Consider the following 22,520-nt stretch of genomic DNA (forward strand, 5'->3'; position numbering starts at 1 on the left):
TTGAGCTCAGTACGCCTTTATAGTTCCACTGTATTTTGTTATTTCCTGCCAAATAGGTCTTACTCCATTTTTAAGCCATTGTCGTATGACTATCATGTCGTATGAAGTCATTATCTTTCTTTTAACTTTTTTTAAGGGGTCCAATCATTTTCTTTTTCCTGTATAACTGTGGTTACCTAAAGAATTACTTCTGCGTTTGTCCTTCTTATCCTTCTTATTTTTTAAAATTCATTAGCCACTGTTAAGCGCTATGCTTAGTTCTATTTATAAAATTTTTGTTATCTGTTCTTGAGATAATACGGCGCCAAGACCATGCTGAGATATGTCACAACCCAACAAAAATTTGTCGTTTTCTCGTGGATATGCTAGGATAGGTGCTATTCTGAGTCGTTTTTTAAATCTATTAAGGCATGTTGATAATCCTGTGTCCAGTCCTGTGCAGTCGATGAAGGGGCCTCGCAATGCCGCCAAAATCCTTAATAAAGTTTCTAGTAATACGATCGGAATCCAAAAAAACTTTTAACTTCCTTTTCCTCTCTCGATATAATCTTTAATAACTGAAATCTCTGGATCAGTTTTAGTTCCTTCTACTGAAACGATATGTCCTAAATAGTATGCCTATCATTGAAATAGTGAACATTTCGTATAATATAGCTTTAAATCAGCATTTCTCAATCTGTCAAATACCTCGCTTAAGTTTTTTATATGTTCATCAAAGGTTTTGGACATAATAATTATATCATCAAGATATACTAGGCATGTTTCCAGAAAAGTCCTCTCAAAACTATCTTCATCGGACGTTTAAACGTAGCTGGAGCAATACAAAGACCAAATTAAGAAAGTGAAACCTGCAGAGACTATTGCCAGTTAAGCTGTTTTGTCTCGATCATTAGGATATACTTCTACTTGCCAGTAGCCGGTTTTTAAATCTACGGTTGAAAACTAATTAACACCTGATAAACTGTTTAGTGTATTATCTATTCCTTGCAATGGCAAAACTGTCTTTATGTGTGATGTTGTTTCTCCTTGAGCTCGTTAGCTTCTTTTATTTTTAAAACTGTGTGGGGTTCGGGACTATTCATTTCTTTATCAAAATATGCAGATCTTATATTTACTATTACCAACCGCTAAATATTTCTTTGATCCCACCGCTGTCACCAATGTTACACTTCTTGAAAATAACTTTATTCAAACGCTAACTTGTTTACAATATTTTAAGATAATGACAAATATTAACTTTAAAAATCCAATTACAAATGTTTACTTCAAAAATTCTTCTTTTTTGTCAATGGACTTTTTATATATGGAATAAGTCTCACGGAACTGACGTAAAAGTATATATATATATATATATATATATATATATATATATATATATATATATATATATATATATATATATATATATAAGCGGGGATCCTACAGCTTCTGCCGCTTCCCGCATTTCGATCGCCATCTTTTTCTATCTCTCCAGGTGTCTTTATCAATGGCTCTGTCTTTCATGGTTTCCATAACACCTTGTATCCAAGACTTGGCTGGTCTTCCTCGTTTCCTTCTATTACTTGGATTGTATTCCATAGCTCTTTTTGGCCATCTGTTGTCGTCCATCCTCTGTACGTGTCCATACCATATTAACTGTCTAGTTTCTATTCTTTCAGAAGTTGTATGTACTCTATCTGTTTTTCTTCTAATTTCAGAATTAGGTATACGTTCTACTCTTGATATACGGCAAGCTCTTCTTAGGTAGTCCATTTCAACCGTGTCAACTTTTTTCTTTCCTTTTAGTGTCATTTGCCAACATTCTGCTCCATATGTAAGAATGGGCTCTACAATTACTTTGTAGATAGTCATTTTAGTTCTCATAGTAGCTTTGTTGGACCAAAGTATCGAATTCAGAATTTGAACACTCTTCCTGCCTTGTTGCACTCTATAGTCTATATCTCGTTCCGTTGTTCCTTTACTGCAGATAATACTTCCCAAATATTTGTATTCGTAGCACCTTTTCATTTGTCTAATTTCCAAATCCGGGTCTTCGTCTTCACTACCTATTCGCATATATTCTGTTTTAGACATATTCATACTCATCCCCCATTTTTCGTATTCATCTTTGAGCTTTCTAAGCATATAATCTGCATCTTCTTCACAGCTTGCAATTAGTACTTGATCATCTGCAAAGAACAGCGTTGTCAGATAATGGTTGTTACGCTTCAACCCCATTCCCGCACATTTTTGTCTCCACTGGTGCAGTGCTTCTTGGATATATATTTTGAGTAGGGTGGGGGAAAGACAACATCCTTGTCTCAAGCCTTTCGTTACTGTAAATACCTTTGAGAAAGTATTTCCTGTTTTTACAGTGCTTTGAGGACATTTATAGATGTTCAGTATTGCTTTTAGATATGTTTTACTAAGGTCCGTTTTCGTCAAGACACTAAATAAGAGTTTTAAAGGAACTGTATCATAAGCCTTCTCCAGATCTATAAATACCAGATGCGTAGGGAGGTTTCGAGCTGTTCGTTTTTCAATTACTTGTTGAAGGGTAAATGTGTTGTCCACGCACGATCTTCCTGCTCTGAAGCCGCTTCAATTTCTTTATACTCTTCTTCTATTCTTCTTTTCAATATACGACCATATAACCTTCCCAGCGAGCTAGTTACGCTAATGCCTCTATAATTTCCGCATTCTTTTCTGTCTCCCTTTTTATAAATGGGGCTAATGTGGGCCAAATTCCAATCGCCTGGAATCGTTTGGCCTTCAATTAAGCATTTATTAAAAATATTCACTAAGCTTTCCAAAAGAGCATCCGGTCCATGTTTCACCAACTCGATGGGAATGTCTCCAGGCCCGGGTGTTTTTCCATTTTTCATTTGTTTTAATTCTTTTTTCAGTTCTTCTTTGTTTATCTTATGCACCTCTGAGTTTTCTGTCATTGAGATATGGTCAGGTCTTTCCATAAATTCGTGCCTACTTTCTATTAATAGCGTTTCGTAATATTTTTCCCACTTTTTATTTTGAATCAGGTTTATATTTCCCTCATCTTTTCTTTCTTTTCTAATACTTTTTATGAATTTCCAAGCTTGTGTCACTTTGGTTACTCCTAAGCATCGGTCCATCTCTTCGCATTTCTCTTTCCACATTTCGTTTTTTCTTTTAGTGACTTCCTTCTTTGCTTCCCTGTTGAGTCTGCTGTAAATTCTGCGGTCTTCTGAGTCCTTCGTGGATAGCCATGTTTGATAAGCTTTTTTTTGTCTTTAATTAATTTTCCTACTTCTTGGTTCCACCACTCTGGATTTTTTCTTTTGTCAGCTTCTTCGTACCCCAATGCCTCTTTGGCCGCCTGCTGAATGCAATTTTTTATATCTTGATATTCTTTTTCGGCTGTTTCTCTTCGAGTTAAGTGAGTTAGTTTTGAGGCTAGTCTAAGTTTGTAGAAGAATTGTACTGATTCTTGTTTAAGGCTATCAATATTATATCTTATCTTTGTGGAAGCTGCTACCTTCTCCTGTTCAATTTTGTTCTTGTTTACTTTCCTGTAGTGTACGGTTATTTTTGCGACCACCATATAGTGGTCAGATCCGCATTCGGCACCACGATACACCCTTACGTCATTTGTTTGGAGCCTTTTGTTTTCTGGTTGGATGAGATAGTCGATTATAGATTTTATCTTTTTCTTTGGTTGTTCCCAGGTAAATTTATGTATATCTTTGTGCTGATAAAATCCATTCATTATTTTAAGCTGTAAAGTTTCACAAAGCTCAATGAGTCGCTCTCCGTTGTTGTTTATTTTGTCTTCACCATATCTTCCTACCACATTGTCTTGTAATTTTTTGCCTACCCGAGCATTGAAATCTCCTAATAGGCATATTTCTTTGGATCGGTTTACATGGGTCAACACGTCAAGCAATTTGTCATAGAATTCATCCTTAACTTTTGTATTAGAATCGTCACTAGGAGCATATACTCCTATTATAACTATCGTCTCCCCATGTTTCTCAAGATCCATCATAATGATCTGCTCGTCTATCTCTTCCCAACTCTTGATATTGTTTTTGAGTTTTGTATGCACGGCTGTTATTTATAGTATAAATTTATAGTATATGGTGTATAGCAGTATAATTATAGTAAAGGTACTTCTATTATTCTGTAAAATATTTTTTAATAAAAAGCAGTTTATGAATTTTCGACCTTTCAACCAAATCTAATTTGGCACGTCGCCGCTTTTATTGAGGTTTAACAAATATTTTCCTTTAATTAAAGACTTTATCTCGGCTTTACCTGCTAACGCACATCGTTTTCCTTATAATACCTTAATGCAATCTAATGAAAGGTGGCCAATAAAACTATTTTAAGGCACAGATCTGAATAAATTACTCCTAAAGTTCTATATAAGCAAAGAAAGCTGGGTTTCTAACAGTGCGTAAAAAAGTTTAGCGAAGATTTTTTTGGTTGCTTTTGTAAAATGAAATTTTCTTTTTCGATTTGTTTTCAAGTAGTTGTATTATTGTTGGCTTTCATATGTTTAATAGGTAAGATTATAACTTTTAATTTCTAATAATTTATTCTGCTTATAAATGGAATGTCTTGATTTCAAGTAATCAGACAGTTCTAATTTTTTGACCTTTTGTGATAGTTTATGATTGTATTTGAGATTTATGAGTTACATAATATGTATACTATGATATATTGTGTGGTCTTATGATTAACTTTTATGTTGTGGTCAGCTCCAACAAACCAGTTGAAGCCCATTTAAAACTCTCCCTTCTTAGGATCCCTTTGCTAATAAAGTATCACATCATCACAGTCGTTAACATCTTAGCAGATGTATTGCGGTTCATTATTGAGCTTCAGTAGCTCGGATAGATTGATTAATATTATTTCTTTACTCTTATATTATGGTTTATCTCAGTATACTGTTTGTTGAGAAGGTTGTTCGTAATATCTGCCCATCGCTGTGGAGATCTGCCGAATTGGTGTTGACTCTGAGGCCTTCCTTGGACTACCAATACTTCATTTTGTGATCGCTTAGATATGACCAAAGAAACTTTAAAATTATAGAGTAAACAATACTAGACAGACGTTGATTGGGTTTAATTTCATCTCGAGCCGAGATATTCGTGTGGCGAGCTGTCCATGGAATTAGAAGCAGTCGTGTCCATGTCCACATTTCAAAAGCGTCTATGCGTCGCCTAACTAACTCTTTGACTGTCCATGTCTCGCATACGTAGTAAAATAAGGAAAAGACCATAGTTGAAATAAGTCTCTTTTTTTGATTTTTGTCATAGTAATGTGACAGTCACGCCGTATCCTGTTTAGTTCAGTCATGGCTGCCCCTGCTAGTTGTAAGCGTCTTTAAATTTCGGGTTCACAACTGCCTGTATTGTTTATTAGAGCTCCAAGATATATCATAGAGGAGACTACCTCACATCCCGCAATATTTAGGTATATATTTTGGTTTTATTGTAGGTGGTAATCATGTGTCCAAACTTAGGACTTTCTACTCCAAAATTTAAAAAAATACGTCATTTCTTCTGGAGTTAGTATAGTATGTAGCTCTAAAGTTAGTATTGTCTGCGAAACTCAAGTTTCCAGACAATCTTCCTGACACCTCTTAGGTTAACAACTCCCTCCCAACTATTCAAAACTCTACGTAATCTAAACTGTATATATATATATATATATATATATATATATATATATATATAGATATTAAATACTAAGTGAAATAAAACGCATTCTTTGCATAATCCCTCCTCTAAAGTAAATTCGTCAGATAGGCATCCATCCATTTGAATATATGCCAGGTTATCTTGACACAGTTTGCCAACAAGGTGAATCAAATGTTTGGGTACACCCATTGTCGTCAATATGTTCCATAGTTTATCCCATCTAACATTATCAAAGGTCATACTCAACAAAACATATAAATATCGGGATCTGATATTCTCTTCTTACATTATGATCTGGATGTTTCTTACATTAAGGATTTGTTCTCTAGTACCAATACCCTTTACAAAGTTAGCCTGCTCAGGTGATATTTGGCAACTTATTTGTCAAGTTTTCTAGACGACGTGGCAGGATATAGAGGATTAACTTACTGACGTGAGTTATGGGAGCCGGCCGTGTCCTATTCATTCTCCTAAGAATGATAATCCAGGATTTGTGTTCTAATGAACTTTGTAATTAGATTAGCTTGCATTTTTATGTTTACTTAATTATCATTATACTATTCCATTTTTGCTAGATATATTTTTCAGTCTGTTTGTAAACTTTAAAGAAGGAACATTAAACCTTTATATAAAATTGTCAGGATCTTTTTCGATTTTTGTAAATTAATTAATAAAGTAATTATTTTTTAAAAATAGTTTTGCCTACAGGGAAACTATAAGTCGTGTGATATTAGAGCTAGTAGTCGATAGTTGTTACGAATATTTATTGGACTATTTTTATCTAGAGGTATGATGGAATCTCTCCAATCTCCAGGCCAGACGTCTGTGTTTCAGATTTCGTTACACAATTAATGTAATCATGAATGTGTTGCTTATGTGAGTCCATTTCAAATAGGTAAAAGAAATAAATTAGACTTACCCACAATCAATTTAATTTTACTATCAAAAACGACCGGTTTCGCTTTCTAAAATTTGCAAAGCATCTTCAGGTCAAACGATACAAAATAAATTAAATGATTCCGGTACAAGAATTTTTATATAATGATTCGTGATACATAGTTCAAACTATCCTGTATTGCTGATAATGGGTGATCTTTGGTCAATGTTGTAACTATCTGACAATTAACGAGGAAGTTTCTTGAGGGGAGAGATGTTAACAGATGATATACGAGTAAGGTATATGTGACTGATTTAATATTTATTAATGTAATGTAATATATTAATATTAATTAATGTAATATTCTCACTCCACTTACCGGAAGATCCTTCAAGAGATTAGTAGTAATGAATTCATAGCCTGCTACTGTGTTTAAGTCTTTTTAGAGCAAGTTCAGCCTCGAAAAAAATTATGTCAGGTTAAGATTCTCATACAATAAAGTATACTACAAATTATTTGAAGATTCAAAATAATACCTGCTGTATTTTTATATAATTAATAATATAGTGTGCTCCAAAAGTCGTTGGTCCGACTTACGACTTACAGACAGGGTGATCGAAGCATGTGATGAATATAAGCTAAGACTGAATGCTACTAAGACAAAACACATCATCATCATAAGTGGCTCGACAATGCGTTGTGGATCTTGGCCTGCTCACAAAGAAGTCGCCACTCCTGTCGATTCCTGACAACTTCCCTCCATCTTCTAACCCTTAGAATCTATAGAAGACAAAACATATGGTTGTGAGTAAGACGATATAACCGATGAACATCAGAGCGTAAGAAATAAAGTTAGAGAGAGTCAACAATATCATCTGTTTGGGTGCCAACATGAACGATAACTGGGATATCAGCAAAGAAATATGAATGCGGATTGGGAAGGCGTGAGACGCCTTTATAAACTAAAGACAATTTTTATTATATTATATTTATATTTTCATTATATTACATTAAATCTTAAAATCAGAATAATTCGCTGCTCCACATTGCTGTATGCCATGGAGAGCTGGACACTTACAGAGACAATAACGAAAAAATTGAAGGCCTTTAAGATATACCATGTAGTCCTTATGTATGGAATACTTTCATTTTTGGCGTTATTATGTACTATCTGAAAAAAACCTGAAACAGGTCGATTTTTATTCTTAAATTGACAATTTACAGTATGAAAATATTATCCCCAGCCAGCACCCTCTTTGAATTATAAGAACCCCGTCGAAAATTTTGAATAACAAAGGGGGTCGTGTGGCACCTTGTTAGAAAGTGATTTTAGTCCTCTGTTCAGCGTTAAGTTTGGTCTAATCATAACTGAGAAAATTGATTTTTAAGATGAAAAATTTTGATAATGTCTCTATCACAAAACTTTAGGTTGAATGAAGATAATAATGTCACATAATATTTAGAATGTATTTTTCAATGTAATTTTCAATTAAATTTAATGTTCAAAATGACCACCATTCACTGCTTGACAATAACCGAGGCGATTTTGAAATCTTTTAAATCAGCAATACTGTTTGGTCTATTAAAATATACTTTAGATTTTAAATAACCCCATAAGATGTAATCGAGAGTCAAATCGGGGATTTAGCGGGCCATTCGATCATTCCACTTCTTCTAATCCACCTATTGGGAAAAACCTCGTTTAAATAATTTCAAACTATACGTGCAAAATATGGAAGAACTCGGTCTTGTTGGTAGTAAATATATCGATCTATCTCATTTGGATAATTAACATCAGGAAAAATCTTCGTAATGTCGGCACTAAAAAGTTATTCAAAAAATCTAGATAAACCTCACCATCAACTATGCCCTCAAGAAAATAAGGACCAATAATTTTATTGTTAATGATACCAGTCCAAATGTTAATTTTTTTAGGATATTGCGTGAGTCTCACACACCCAGTGAGTATTTCCTCTGAGTTTGTTAACCGTTCCGTTTAACCTTTTAAACGCCAACGTTCCCATTTTGGGAACACAGTAAAAAATAAGTTGGATTCAGAAAATATTGAAATATTTTCAAATATTGTAACAAATATGCTTTCTGTATGTCCCATTCTTACTTTCTGTTAGCTGAAATGTTTTTTTTACTTACGGGATTCATCTAGAAACCGCGCAAAATGACGTCCAAATTCATATCACTTGCTTTTTTGTGCTAAAGTTGTTACTGGGAGTCGATATGTACCAAACTGTGATTTATTTTTGAATAGAAATACAGTAAATGAATTATATAAAGGAAATATTTACAAAAAACACATTTACGTAACTTATTTCTAAAGATATCACGTTCAGCATTCATTGTTCCCAAAATGGGAACGTTGGCAACAGCGAAACACTGTTATTCAAGGTTCCCTAGAGAATGACCGCGCGTAATTGTAACGGCTTGGATTAGTCGTCACGACGTTACGACGAAGAAAACACGTGGTGTTTATAATAATTTTGAGTTTTAGTTTTATTTCAGTGAAAAAATGGATATATCTTTGGATCCAAAAAGTTTTTATGGGTAAGTTGGTGGCAACAAAAAAAAGCATAATACTTAGATATATTTTTATACACTTAGATCATCTATACGAAGGCATAGATTTCTAATACATGCACTCGACGATGTGGAAGCTTCAACGTCCGCAGAACCAGTGGATATTGTTATTCTTCCACCTGATTCAGCTGATCAAGGTACTGAAAGCGACGAGGATACTATTGACGATCAGGTGTTAGATATTCCTGATATACCAGACGAAGTACCCGGTGAAGTAGAAATTCACGCTTATGAATCTTCCGACGAAGATAAGGAAGAAAATGTATCGGTTCAACGTAAATGGAAAAAGAGTGAGAAGGTTGGAATTCAAGCTCAAGCTTCCACACCACCAAGAGTAGGCGATGAACACTTGGGCAAATCTGAGTTCGAAATTTTTTCATTATTTTTTACATCTGAAATAGTTCAATTTATTCGTCATAATACCGAACTCTACGCTCATAGAGATAAAAATATTCACAACTTTACTGTTTCTGAGGAAGAACTTCGTCAGTTTTTGGGGTTACTTTTGATAAGCGGATATCACCATGTTCCTTCTGAGGATGATTACTGGTCTACTGCAGATGACATGCAGGCTCCAATTTTTTCGAAAATAATGAGTCGGCAAAGGCTCCGACTTATAAAACGTTATCTTCATATTTGTGATAATGCCAACCTTCCAGTTGGTAATAAAGTTGCAAAAGTTGCAGAATTATATGATATGCTGAAACAAAACTTCAAAAAATTTGGAGTTTTCCATGAAAATCTCAGCATAGATGAATCGATGATTCCGTATCATGGGCATCACTCGGCTAAGATGTTCATAAAAAATAAACCAATACGATTCGGTTTCAAAATATGGATGTTATGCGGACAAGATGGATTCCCCTATAATTTAGAGATATACTGCGATAAAACAATAGATAGAAAGATGCCTTTAGGTTCCCACGTTGTAAATAAAATGTTAGAAGTAATTGAGAACCCCAACAACCATAATGTATTTTTTGACAATTTCTTCACCAGTTATTCACTATTGTCAAGCTTGTGTGATAGAGGTATTCGGGCATGTGGAACTGTGCGTGAGAACAGAAAAAATAAATGTCCATTGGTATCATCAAAAACAATAAAGAAGCAAGATCGGGGAACATTTGATTACAAATCCGATGGTACAGTTATTTGCGTCAAGTGGAATGACAACGCTGCAGTTACAATAGCAAGCAATCATTTCTCCATCAGTCCGCTCCAAAATGCGACAAGAAGAGTAAAATCTGAAAATAGAAAAGAAGTTCCACAACCAAATTTGATCAAGAAGTACAATTTTGGAATGGGTGGTGTCGACCTTTGCGATAGAATGTGTGCTAGTTATCGTCCAAGATTAAGATCAAAAAAATGGTGGTGGAATTTATTTTCTCACTCCTTAAATTTAGCGGTGGTAGCAGCATTCCGTTTCTACCAACACGTAAATCCTGAAAGTACTATAACTCATTTGGATTTTCGAAGAAATGTTGCTATGGCGCTAATCAAAGTTGGAGCAAGCTCAAGAAAAAGAAAAGGTGGTCCAACTTGTCCAGTTCTTAGAGATATACGATTTGATGGAATAAATCATATTTCTAAAAGTACATCACAAGGTAGATGTACTGTATGCCAAAGAAACACACGCTTAGAGTGTACTAAATGTGAAAAGCGTCTACATAAAAATTTTTGTTTTGATAAATATCACTCACCTTGCTAACATATTATTTGTAACATTAGATTTATAGTTTTATTTTAAATTTTGTTAGTTTTGTTATAATATATGGAATAAAATATGTTTTTACTGCAATGATATTACTTTGTTATATGTTGTGACTTATAGATGCCAACGTTCCCATTTTGGGAACATGGTTTTTTTCTCAAAAACAGCATTTTATTTTTTTTTTCACAAAACAAAATTATAAAAGATATCCCAATAACATCTTTTTTATGGATAGTTGAAATTTGTTTACAGTTTTTAATGATTCGGCGTTTAAAGGGTTAAATGAAATGTTGCTTCATTAGAAAAAACTATTATGTTTATGAACTGCAAATCTGCGTTCATTCTGTCCATCATCATTTCACAGAATTCTTGCCTTCTATCGGGATCATCTTCATTTAACTTCTGAACCAACTGAACTTTGTAAGGGTGGTATTTTTCTTTATGCAAAACTCTCAAAATAGATGATTTACTTACATCATTGACGGCGGCCTGTTTTCGAGTTGTCTTATGCGGATTTTCCTTAATCTCTAGAAGTACATCTAACTTTTTTCATCAGTAAATTTAACATTTCTACCTGGTTTTTCAATATTTTTTACATGTCCAGTATAACGAAACTTCTTTTCAATTTTTCTAACTGTAGACTGCGAAACTTGTTGATCAGGGTATTTATTATTAAACATTTCACAAACCTTCTTTTGAGTTCTTGTTTTATTACCAAAACCAATCATAATTAAAATATCTATTCTTTGTGTCTCGGACAAATGAGTCATAATTAAATTTAATACACGCTCAAATATTATACTGACGTCTTTTAGTAACTTTAAATACCTAAATGACAGCAGCCTACTAGATTCATATTAATTTTTTATTTGGCTTATTGACTAATATTTTATTATCTTCAAAGTTTTTTCCCTAATGTTTAGCAGAACAGATACGAAAATACCTGATTATTTCTAAAGTATATTTTAATAGACTAGGCAATATTGCTGATTTAAAAGTTAGGATACCGGAAGAAACTAACAAAATAACCCCCGAGGTCATACAAAATGTTGTACGAGAATTCCAAAATCGCCTCGGTTATTGTCAAGAAGTGAATAATGGTGATCAAGTTGAATTTAATTGTAAAAATCAATTTTCTGTGTTATGATTGCACAAACTCAAACTTTATATTGTTGAACAAAGAACTAAAATCCCTTTCTAACAAGGTGCCACATGACCCCCTTTGTTATTTAAAATTTTCGAGGGGGTGCTTATAATTCAAAGGGGGTGCTGGAAAGGGATAATATTTTCATACTGTAAATTGTCAATTTAAGAATAAAAATCGACCTGTTTCAGGTTTTTTTTAGATAGTACATAATAACGCTAAAAATGAATTTATTCCATACATATGAACCGCATGGTATACCTACCATCGAATACTATGGATAAGTTGGGTTGATCAAATAAGTAATGAAATAGTTTTACAGCGAAGGAAAAAGAGCACAGAAGTAACAAAACAATAAAAATTCTATTTCGGACATGTAATGAGACATACAGAGAGGTATAATTTTCTACACTTGATAATATAGAGCAAGATCGCCGCAAGTAGAAGCTTAGGCCAAAAAAGAACATCCTGGCTTTAAAATCTCCATGAGTGGTATCAAGAAACAACCGTTAATCTATTTCTACGTTCGATATTTGAATAGAGTACTGAAAGAAAAATATTGAAAGTACTCGAACAGATCAATTTATTTTTACAGTTTTTCACATTCTGGTAAAATTATTTGTTTATTTATTAATCCAGATCAAGAGATAAAAAACGATAGAAATGGCCAGAAACGCTTTCCTAAGAATGTGATCTTTCTTTGTAAATGATTTTAAGTTCATACTGTAATACTGCATAGTAACATCCTACCATATGACATGAAAGCATGAACATTAAAAATCAGTACATTGTGAAAACTGGAAAGCTTTGAGATGTGGATATTTCGCAACAAGATTTCTTGGATCGATCACGTCAGAAACGAAGAAGTTCTAAGACAGATAATCATAGATCAAGAATTACTAAAATTAAATTTGAATTGCTAAATATCGTAAAGAACGGAAAAAAACTTATGTTGGGAACGTACATAGGTAGGATAATTATAACGTCTTACCACTTATAATAGAAGGCAAGATTGAGGGCAGGCGAGGTCCTGGTAGACGACAAATTACGTGGCTAAGAAACATCAAGAATGGACTGGGTTAGACTTTCAATCACTAATTAGAAAATCTCAATTTACAAAAGTCATCGCCAAGCTTCGCTTCTTCTTCAAGTGCCATCTCCGCGGCGGAGGTCGGCAATCATCATAGCTATTCGGACTTTTGAGACGGCTGCTCTGAAAAGTTCATTTGATGAGTTTCGCTAGAAGAGGGCAAATTAAGAAGAAGAAGAATTGACATGCTAGTTTCAAAATAGTTTTGTTAACAATTATTTTAACACAGTTAATATCAAAATACGGTAAGCCGCTACACGCTAAATACACGCTAGAATATTTTGAGTTTTACACAATTCCTAAAACATGCATCATTGTACCCTTTGAAACTCCGAAACCGGTCACCCCATTTTACAACAATAAGTAATTCTTTTGGATTGTGAGTATCTGTCTATTCTTTGCTAACATAGTTAATTGTGGTCTTACACCAACAACTCTAATTCCCACTTTTTTTCAATGCTGAATTTAAAACAGTATTAAGAAACGTTCGTATATTTACTGCAGTATTTTTATTTAATTATTTTTTTATACTCATTATTATTGGCTGTTACATCTACTAGGTTTAGTGGATAATCCAGGGTGTCGTTTATCTAAGGAGGAAAAGGAAGCGTCTCTATGTCCCTTGTACCCAGCTCTAGCCGTTCAGAAGTAGCAAGTTATTGGACTAGCATTTATCTTGCTGAACCAGTAAATATTACTATTTAGGAAGTTTCAGGCTTTCTGTGTCACAAGTACTTTAGAAGAATAGATTACTATGACGGAAAGGTAGTTTTCTTTGTGAAATTGGAAATAAATATTTGTATTTTTTTCAGAAAGTTATCGAGTTAATGCTGAACCGGCCAACAGCGGTAAGAAAAATCTTATTAGCAATACATATTTAGTTCTAACATATTGTTCTGAAGCTATTTTTCTTTAGGCTTTTGAATACAATTTACTATTCTTACACAATTTTACTTTAAAATAAGTTTATTTCGATTTATATCTATAACGTTTCGATTTATATCTATAACTAATGGTTCACTCGGACTAGGTAACAGTTTCTCCTCAAGCCATTTCAAAAACATATCTGCATTCATGTTTTCATGGTAATCAGCAGATTTTGAAGAAAAAATCAAATCTGCGTTTTCTATAGAACCTTTTTTCCCTCCTGCATGAAGAATGATGTGTCTTTTGCGTTTGCTATCTGTGTATTGTATTGATTTTATGCTGTCGTCTTAACAAATTCTTTTTATTCTACCCTTTGCAAATATCCATGTCTCATCTAAGTATACGAATGTTGCATTTTCAGATTTAAGTCTAGTATATTCTCTCGAAAATTTAATTCTTTTGTGAACCACACTACTCCTTTCGCATAAAAGTTACCCATTATTTTCTTTTTTGAGTTCAAATCCTGAATCTCTCAGTGTAGTACCGTACCTATCTAAACTGACATGATGATTATTTTCACGCATTTGAAATAATTGCGAACTTCAAATTTTTCTCCATCAGGTAAGTCAATGCTCCTAGAATGTTTACGAGTTGTTTTCTTGTCTTCGTGATGCTCAGTCACAGTAAGATCTTGAACATCTCTTACAGTCTTCATTAGTTATTTTTAACTTACTTTCACTTATCCCAAGTGCATGACAAACGCTTTGATTTATACATAATAATGACTTTAAAGGTCCACCATTGCCTCTTTCCATGGTAAAGTATTTATGCACATTTGCAATTAATTCATCAATATCCAACTTACATCTAGGCATGATGGTCACTTGAAACTACACGATTGAATTACAATATACAGAGTTTAGATCAATATGACAGAAACTTTCTAACTGTTGTGCTTAAGAGGTAAAATATAATATAACCGCTTACAAAGATCCTAAACACATTAAGCAAATTAGCCTAATGATTATTAGGAATGCCGATTGTAATTTAATTATGTTTGATAAAAAGTTTAGAAATGCTTGGAAACCGTACATAAACAAATTAAAATGTTACACTTTAACAGATATGTGGTCAATCTAACTACCACTATTTAAATTGACAAAATGTTCTAGTTTACTCCGAAGTATTTAAAAAAAAATTAAAAGTTATATTTTAGTACTTTGTATATGTACTTTGAATATAATTTATCCTTGGCACGGTAGTATTTGTTTCAGAAAAAAGTTATTAAACAAGTAGGTGAAAGAAATTTACGTTAAATAACATTATGCAAGAATACTATTAATTAAAAAAAAATGTAACAAAATATGCAAAACTATAAACAACGGTTAGTGCCACATATATTTATTTTATACCTAAAATTTAGCAAAGTGTTCAACACTATGGAAAACACCAGTGCAGTTTACCGTGCCTTTTCTACAAAAAAAGGTTTTCTGCAAATTCCGTTAATCGTTTAGAGGTGAAAATTGGTAAAATGTACTGTATATATCGATATTCTTTGTTTTGGTAAAAAATTTATTACTACTTCATACTTAATATTATTTAAAACTTTTTAAGTACATGAAGTACAGGAATACCAGGGGACGTAGTACTCATTTGCTATTTAAATTAACAATTTTACAGATAATAATCAATTGCACTGTGAGTCCCTTGCTAAACCCAGCCTGTTTCTGTGGTTATCTATTTGTGATCTTAAAATATTTGACAGTATTTTGGTTAGGTAGTTTATACCTAAAATTTTGTACAATTGTGGGTCTGTAGTCCTTTAAATCACTTCTGTCTCCTTTTTTCAAATAAGAACATCCTTACTGTTTTGTTTCAGTTAACATCTTATTTGTTGTATACATTCCTACTTTTATTTTTGTGATGTTTTTTACCTCAAAGGCATGCATTTTTTTTATAGCGTTACCGAAAATTTCCTTTTCATTTAGTGTTTTTTCTTTTCTTTAATATTAAAAATGAATTGCTTTTTTGCTCTTTTTAAGTTTTTATATGTCTATACAACATACTAAAAGAGATATATAAAAGTCTCGATCGTCTTATACTTATAAGAATATATTAAATATTTTTTCTATATCTTATTAGATACTCAAAGCTACCATCCAAAAATGAGTAGAATTATAAGGGTTGGTCGAGCTACTCAGCCTAATAGAGCATACAAGAAGATGAGGATTTTTCCAAGGGTAGGAAGAACAGTTCCTTTAAACGAAGACGACAAATTTTCATTACCTTGTACATTGGCTGTTTTAAACTATGGTAAGAATTTTAGCACAATGTCTCTTTATTTTACCTTTGTTTTACTGTGTTTACCTTTGCGTCATCCTTCTTTGATATCTTCCAATCTCCTTTGTACTAAATCATGTTACTAAATCTCACAAAATAATATTTTACCTTTAATTTTTGTTATGCTATTTGTTGCGTATTCCAGAGCCTTCTTAAACTTTTTGTTCAAAACTTTAGCAAGATGAAACAAGGAGTTGAGCAGGTATTTGTATACCGATAAATTTTTGTCACAACTTTGTTGGAGGGGCCCGTAATACATATTTATTTTAAATACAGTGAAAACATAGTTAGTCCATAGTATTGATAACCTATAGTTTTTCTAGAATCTCAAGATTAAATTATCGACAACGAACTCTACAAAACACTTAACATTTATCCACAACATAAAAAAACACATTCCCACTTTAATTTAAAATTTATATCTTAAAATAATTAGCTATGTCTAAGTGAGCTCAAAAATCATACAAATCGTATTACATACTGTATTTATGTATTCTATTACTTAAGATGCGAAACAAACGCGAGCTCCAATCCTGCATCACCTGTTACTCCAACAGTTTATTCATGATACGTCCCGAGAAGGAACCCTATATGTTTGACCTAAGGTGCGCTGCAAATTCAGTACAAAAATTCAATTAATTTATGGGTTGATTATGTCGAGTGTTATGCCGAGTATATTTTAATAATAATAATATATCGACGTGTGGTCAAAAATGTATTATCTCTATACCAAAGATGGAGATGTGAATCGTCTTCATCTGATTTTGTGGATAGCTAGTTATACATTCAAATTGACGACAGATTATAACGACACTTTTCACTTTCAAATTTACATAAGTAGCTACCAAGATTGATAAGTAAATCTGAATTTTTACATGCACACTTTTAATTTTAACAAATATTAAGAATATTTCTGCATTTTAAAATCTCAAGCCAAACTAAAAAAGTTTTAACTTAACTGTAATTGTCTTAAATTATTTAAATTATTTGAAGTTAAATTGATCACAATTTTTTTAATGAATCTTTTTATCAAAATTAAAAATGTTTTTTCTTCTGAACACTTTATTTATATTCCAAAGACTTTTATAAAGATGTTTAAGTTTAGTTAATAAAAAGATATGCAAATGATAATTAACTATTAACGACAGTCTGATTTGTAACAAAATTATTGTTAATATTTATAAAATACTTTTTTCTTAAAAAAAAATGCATTGTTTCGACAGAAAAACTTCAAGATTCTTTGACTATTATCATTCTAATTTTCAGGTTGAAATAAAAGTCGATAATGGGTAAAAGTGGTAAAACACAGACATTATTTACATTGAAGAAAATAACATAAAAACGAAAATAATCCACGAACGGTATATTTGAATAACATAAAGATAAACTTTCATAAAAAAGTCGTAGTATTTCCGTGTTAAATCTAAAACATTTTCTTTTATGGAGCAGAAATAGCACACATTCTATATATATATATATATATATATATATATATATATATATATATATATATATATATATATATATATATATATATATATAATATTGTTTTACCATTCTTTCATACCAAGACTGAAATAAGAACAACAAATAAATCACAAATAAGCCACAAATTGATGTTAATTGAAAAATCATGCAATTTTACTCACTTAGTCAATGGAGTAACCTGCTTCAGGATCTCAAAAGGGGTATCTGGGGGCAGGGCTTTCAAGATTGTCGGTACCGAATTGAAGGGGGAAAAGACACCCTACCCCCTTGCCTGAGGAGGAGAAACTCCGTTTAATACGGGAACTCTTTACTCAGGTGGAGGAAAGGGTTATTGGTTTAGTAGATGCGGAAACTTTTACTGAGTTGGAACTCGGTGAGTCTGTTGGACGGATGAAGATCCGAAAGACACCTGGTATAGATGGTCTCCGTTATGACGGAGACAGTAAGACTCGCCGCACTAAGATACCCGCAAGTTTTCCTGAGATTGCTTAACAAACTGCTTGAACAACAGCAGTTTCCAACAATGTCGAAGGAAGCTAAGGTTGTCCTTATCCCGAAAGGTAGAGGTGAAGAGAAAGCCTTCTTAGTTCGATAGCTAAATTGTACGAGCAGCTTGTAAAAGGCCGCCTTGAGTAAAAGCTGGAAGAAAAGCATGCGCTGAGCGACCGTCAATACGGTTTTAGGACCAAAAGGTCCACCATAGATGCGGTCACAGAAGTAACGTCTTTAGTTACGGAGGATAAAAAAAGATGGGTAGATCTAATCTTGCTTGGCGTCAAAAATGCCTATAAATTGGCATAATGTGCAAAAATCAGGTCCAGGCTGAGAGAATTGGGCGTTAGTGAGTACCTGGTCAACGTAATTGACAGATACTTTACTAACACGTCCATAAGAAAAAAAGATACCAGCATCAGTTTGTCGCATAGTGTTCCGCAAGTGTTAAGTACTAGGTCCCATCGTGTGGAATGTCCTGTACGACGGGGTGTTGAGGCTAAAGATGCCAAGGGGGTGCACTCTTGTAGCTTATGCTGATAATCTCGCACTGCTTGCGAAAGCGAGTCAGAAAACGGACATGGCTAATGCAGCTAACACAGCCCTGCGTTACATTGGTAGGTGGATCAGAGAGAACGATCTATAGCTAGCGCCTCAGAAAACTGAGGTGTTAGTTTTCAAAGGGAGCCGGGAAAAATCCTCTCTTCGCTTTATAGTGGAAGGTGTGGAGATTGCAAAGGTTAAATCGATTAAGTATCTGGGAGTCTGGTTGTCGGAAGAACTAAGGTTTGGAGTACACATCCAAAAGACGGTAGAGAAGGCGAACCAAAATCTGGAGGCGTTGACACGGCTGATGCCAAACATTGAAGGCCCAGGTAGCACCAAAAGAAAGCCGCTAAATGGAGTTTTCCAGTCGGTGGTAACCTACGCTGCCCCGGTGTGGTGTAGCGTACTGAACACTGCAATATAGGCTATGCAGATGAAGACTTCGCAAACGTGAATGCTCCTCAGGGTATCTAGCGCATATAGAACGGTTTCAAATGAGGCTCTATATGTCATTGGAGCGGTGATACCGATCGTTTTGTTTGTGCAAACAGCGAGCGAGGGTCTATGTGAGGAGGATGGATCTAAATATAGATAAGAATGAGAGATAAAGAACAATAGTAGAGTGGCAAACAGAATGGGCGAATGATAGCGGAAAGGCAAGGTGGACAAAGGAACTTATTCCCGATCTGAGGCCGTGGTGGGAATGTAAGTTCAGGAAACTAGACTACTTCCCGAAGTAGTTTCTGACCGGATATGGTAGTTTTGGCACTTTCACAAATAAAATAGGCAAATCTGCCTCGGCAGACTGTACTGTTTGTGGGGTACCGGACGCTCCCGCCCATATTTTTTACTGCCAGAGATGGGCAAATGAGAGAGGTGATTTCGAGAGGCGAATGGGTTTCGGACTGGATTAAAGAAACATGGTAAACATAATGTTGAGAGGAGAGAAAGAATGGAGAGAAGTACCCTGTCTGATTACTGGGGTGATGAAGAAGGTTTATGGCCTAACGTCTGAAATATTCTCTTATTTACGGTAACAGGTATGGTTGTTTATAAGTTTTTAGTTTTTTATTTTTTTTTATTTTAGTTGTTTATTGAGTGGCAAGACCACCTCTTTGGAACAGTGGTTAAGGTTTTAGCCGAAACACGTTTAATCCGGCACTATCCTGGGGTCTTCTAGTCTAAGTCAATGAAGCTTTACAATTATTTTTAGTGCAAAAATAAACAGTAATATTAATATACCTACTTATAGAAATTATTACGAAATTTAAAATAAACATTTCTTTAAGATATTTAATCAATGCATCCATAAATTAAACATTTTCGGTTCAAATTACTATAATAAGATATGAGATTTACCTTCCAGTAAAGACTACTAGGAGGTGTAAGTAATCTTGTCAAAAAAGTAAGGCATTAAAAATCACAATTTTAATTGCTTTCTCAAATTTGTTGTTCTTTATCTGTTGTTTACAAACATCTCTTTACAAACAAAATGCGTTCTCGTGACAAGATAAAATCGGATAATTGCAATGGTAAACTGTTCGTTACATTCAACAGAATCAAGATGTGTTTCTTCCAACTTTACCAAACTTTCAGAAAGCCTATCACTGTGAACACTGTTGACTGATAAGACATTTAACATAACTAACTCTATTATTATTATTATTAAATAATACTATTATTTAATATATATATATATATATATATATATATATATATATATATATATATATATATATATATATTATTAATACTAGATATTATTAAATACAATAAATTATTAATTATTATTAACTTCGTTCTTCCCTTTTCAATTTCAATTTTTTATCGGAACAATAATCCGTTATACATCTCGGAACAAAGCATGTTCTACTGGTGTAAGCTTTTTTAAAACTCATATTTAAATAATATTAACCACCAAAACTAATAATCTTATATTAACTACGAATAATTAATTATTTTCGAAATGTATACATACACTGTAGTAATACTAGCACCCTTCTCTACACCAGCGCCACCCTAGCGACAAACTGAGTTTTGTTTACTAAGCTAAATCAGGATAGCATCTTCGATTTTAAGCAGAGTCGTTGTAAACAATTCGGCAACCGATTCATGTCACCATAAAATGTTTGAGACAAAAATATAGCATTTCTCACAGAATAAACAGTTTTTTTTTATTATGAATATTTTCTGTGGAGTAATGCGTATCTGAGTTTATTAAACGAAACTTTTTCTCTACATATTTATTTTATCATTTGTTAGTTGAAATTTGGACATATTGTAGTTTATTAGAAGTTTTAGTTCTTAGTCTTATACTGCACTTTTCTTATCACATATTTTTTATTTTTAGATAAGTCTGAGAATATGGAACCAGAAGATGACTTGGAAGCATTTGTTGGACCACCATACACGAACCAAGAATAACTAATTCTTTAATAAATAAAATCCGTTATTTCGCAAAGTACTTGGTAAATGTTTGTAAATTTTGAATAATTTTGAATAGTTTTCAACTGTTTTTGAAAAATAAAATGTTAATAGAAGTAAAAATGTAATAAGTTTATATATTTTCTGATGACCTTTATTTACCTATGCTTTATTTCGTGGTTGGTAATTTAAAGTCAGCTAACTGAATCTTATAGTTCTCTTCCTTTATCAGAGATCTACAGGGCAGACAATTTACAAAAGACAAACCGCGGGCGCAGACAAACCCCGCGCCCGCGCCATTTGTTTAAATACAAAAAAGCTAACTCTTATCTAGACATCTGTAAACAGTTAGGAAGAAGATACATACATATAAATACATACATTAGTGATTATGTGTAAAGCCAAACAAACATATGGTGCTTAATGGATTATTAACAGTGATTAAAATTGATTCCTGCCACCGATATTCACGTCACTTATATACAACCGATAATCATTATTCTTATTAAAATATTTTCCAAGAATATAGAGTGTTTGTTAAATAATATCAAATTTTAATCAATGGAACACTGCAAAATGTTGAAATATAGAAAGGAAGAATTGGTCGAATAATTAAATTCCTTTCATATATCAACATAAATCATATAATAGTTTTATAACTAAAGTTACTATAGGTATGCCGAATAACCACTACTGTTTTTATTTTGAAACAGTATATGTTTTGAAAAAATTAAACAGATCTCTCAATACTTATTGGTGCATAAATTCACCTAGAATATATTTTTTTCTCTGGAAGCTGTCATTAAGACCTATTTGAAACAAATACAGCTTCCCGGACCTTGGTCGCCTCTCTGCTCGTTCTCTTGGTTCTATTTATGATTTCAGAAAAGTTACTAGTTTCTAAGTAATGGCCGAAACAATCAATAAAGAGAAATTTAGTAATTTATTTATTAGATTGCATTAAAAACACATAAATTTAGATTTCATATATATATATATATATATATATATATATATATATATATATATATATATATATATATATATATATATATATATATTACAGTTTCTCGTGTGACTTCGCTGTTTCCAATACTTTTCTTCATTCTTCTCTGTCTTTGATTGTCCTTTCTATATTTTTAATTTTTCTTTTTCTTGCTTTTATTTATATCCAGTCCCCTCAGTTTTGCTTCGTGTTTTCTGTAATGCCTTTTTATCTGTTGCTACTATTGTTATATTGTCCGCATTGTATGAACAATGAATTCGACCAATCATTAGATAGGTGT

The 22,520-nt window shown here is 33.0% G+C and overlaps 1 protein-coding gene across 1 annotated transcript; it reads left to right on the top strand.

The window, feature by feature from the left end:
- The first annotated feature begins 4,402 nt into the window (after window positions 1–4,402).
- On the top strand, window positions 4,403–21,370 carry LOC140440821 (uncharacterized). Its single transcript, XM_072531187.1, has 4 exons — window positions 4,403–4,523; window positions 13,890–13,925; window positions 16,087–16,257; window positions 21,161–21,370. Exons 1-4 carry the CDS (start codon window positions 4,457–4,459, stop codon window positions 21,232–21,234), a joined length of 348 nt encoding a protein of 115 aa, XP_072387288.1. The 5' UTR covers window positions 4,403–4,456; the 3' UTR covers window positions 21,235–21,370.
- The last annotated feature ends 1,150 nt before the right edge of the window (window positions 21,371–22,520 follow it).

Source organism: Diabrotica undecimpunctata, chromosome 1 (genome assembly GCF_040954645.1).
Source record: "Diabrotica undecimpunctata isolate CICGRU chromosome 1, icDiaUnde3, whole genome shotgun sequence".
Taxonomy (NCBI): domain Eukaryota; kingdom Metazoa; phylum Arthropoda; class Insecta; order Coleoptera; family Chrysomelidae; genus Diabrotica; species Diabrotica undecimpunctata.

Excerpts from the sequence above, each read along its gene's own strand:
- LOC140440821 (XM_072531187.1), top strand. The coding sequence starts at position 4,457 with ATGAAATTTTCTTTTTCGATTTGTTTTCAAGTAGTTGTATTATTGTTG. Across the intron at positions 4,524-13,889 it reads GGCTTTCATATGTTTAATAG|AAAGTTATCGAGTTAATGCT; the intron begins GTAAGATTATAA and ends TATTTTTTTCAG. Across the intron at positions 16,258-21,160 it reads ATTGGCTGTTTTAAACTATG|ATAAGTCTGAGAATATGGAA; the intron begins GTAAGAATTTTA and ends TTTTATTTTTAG.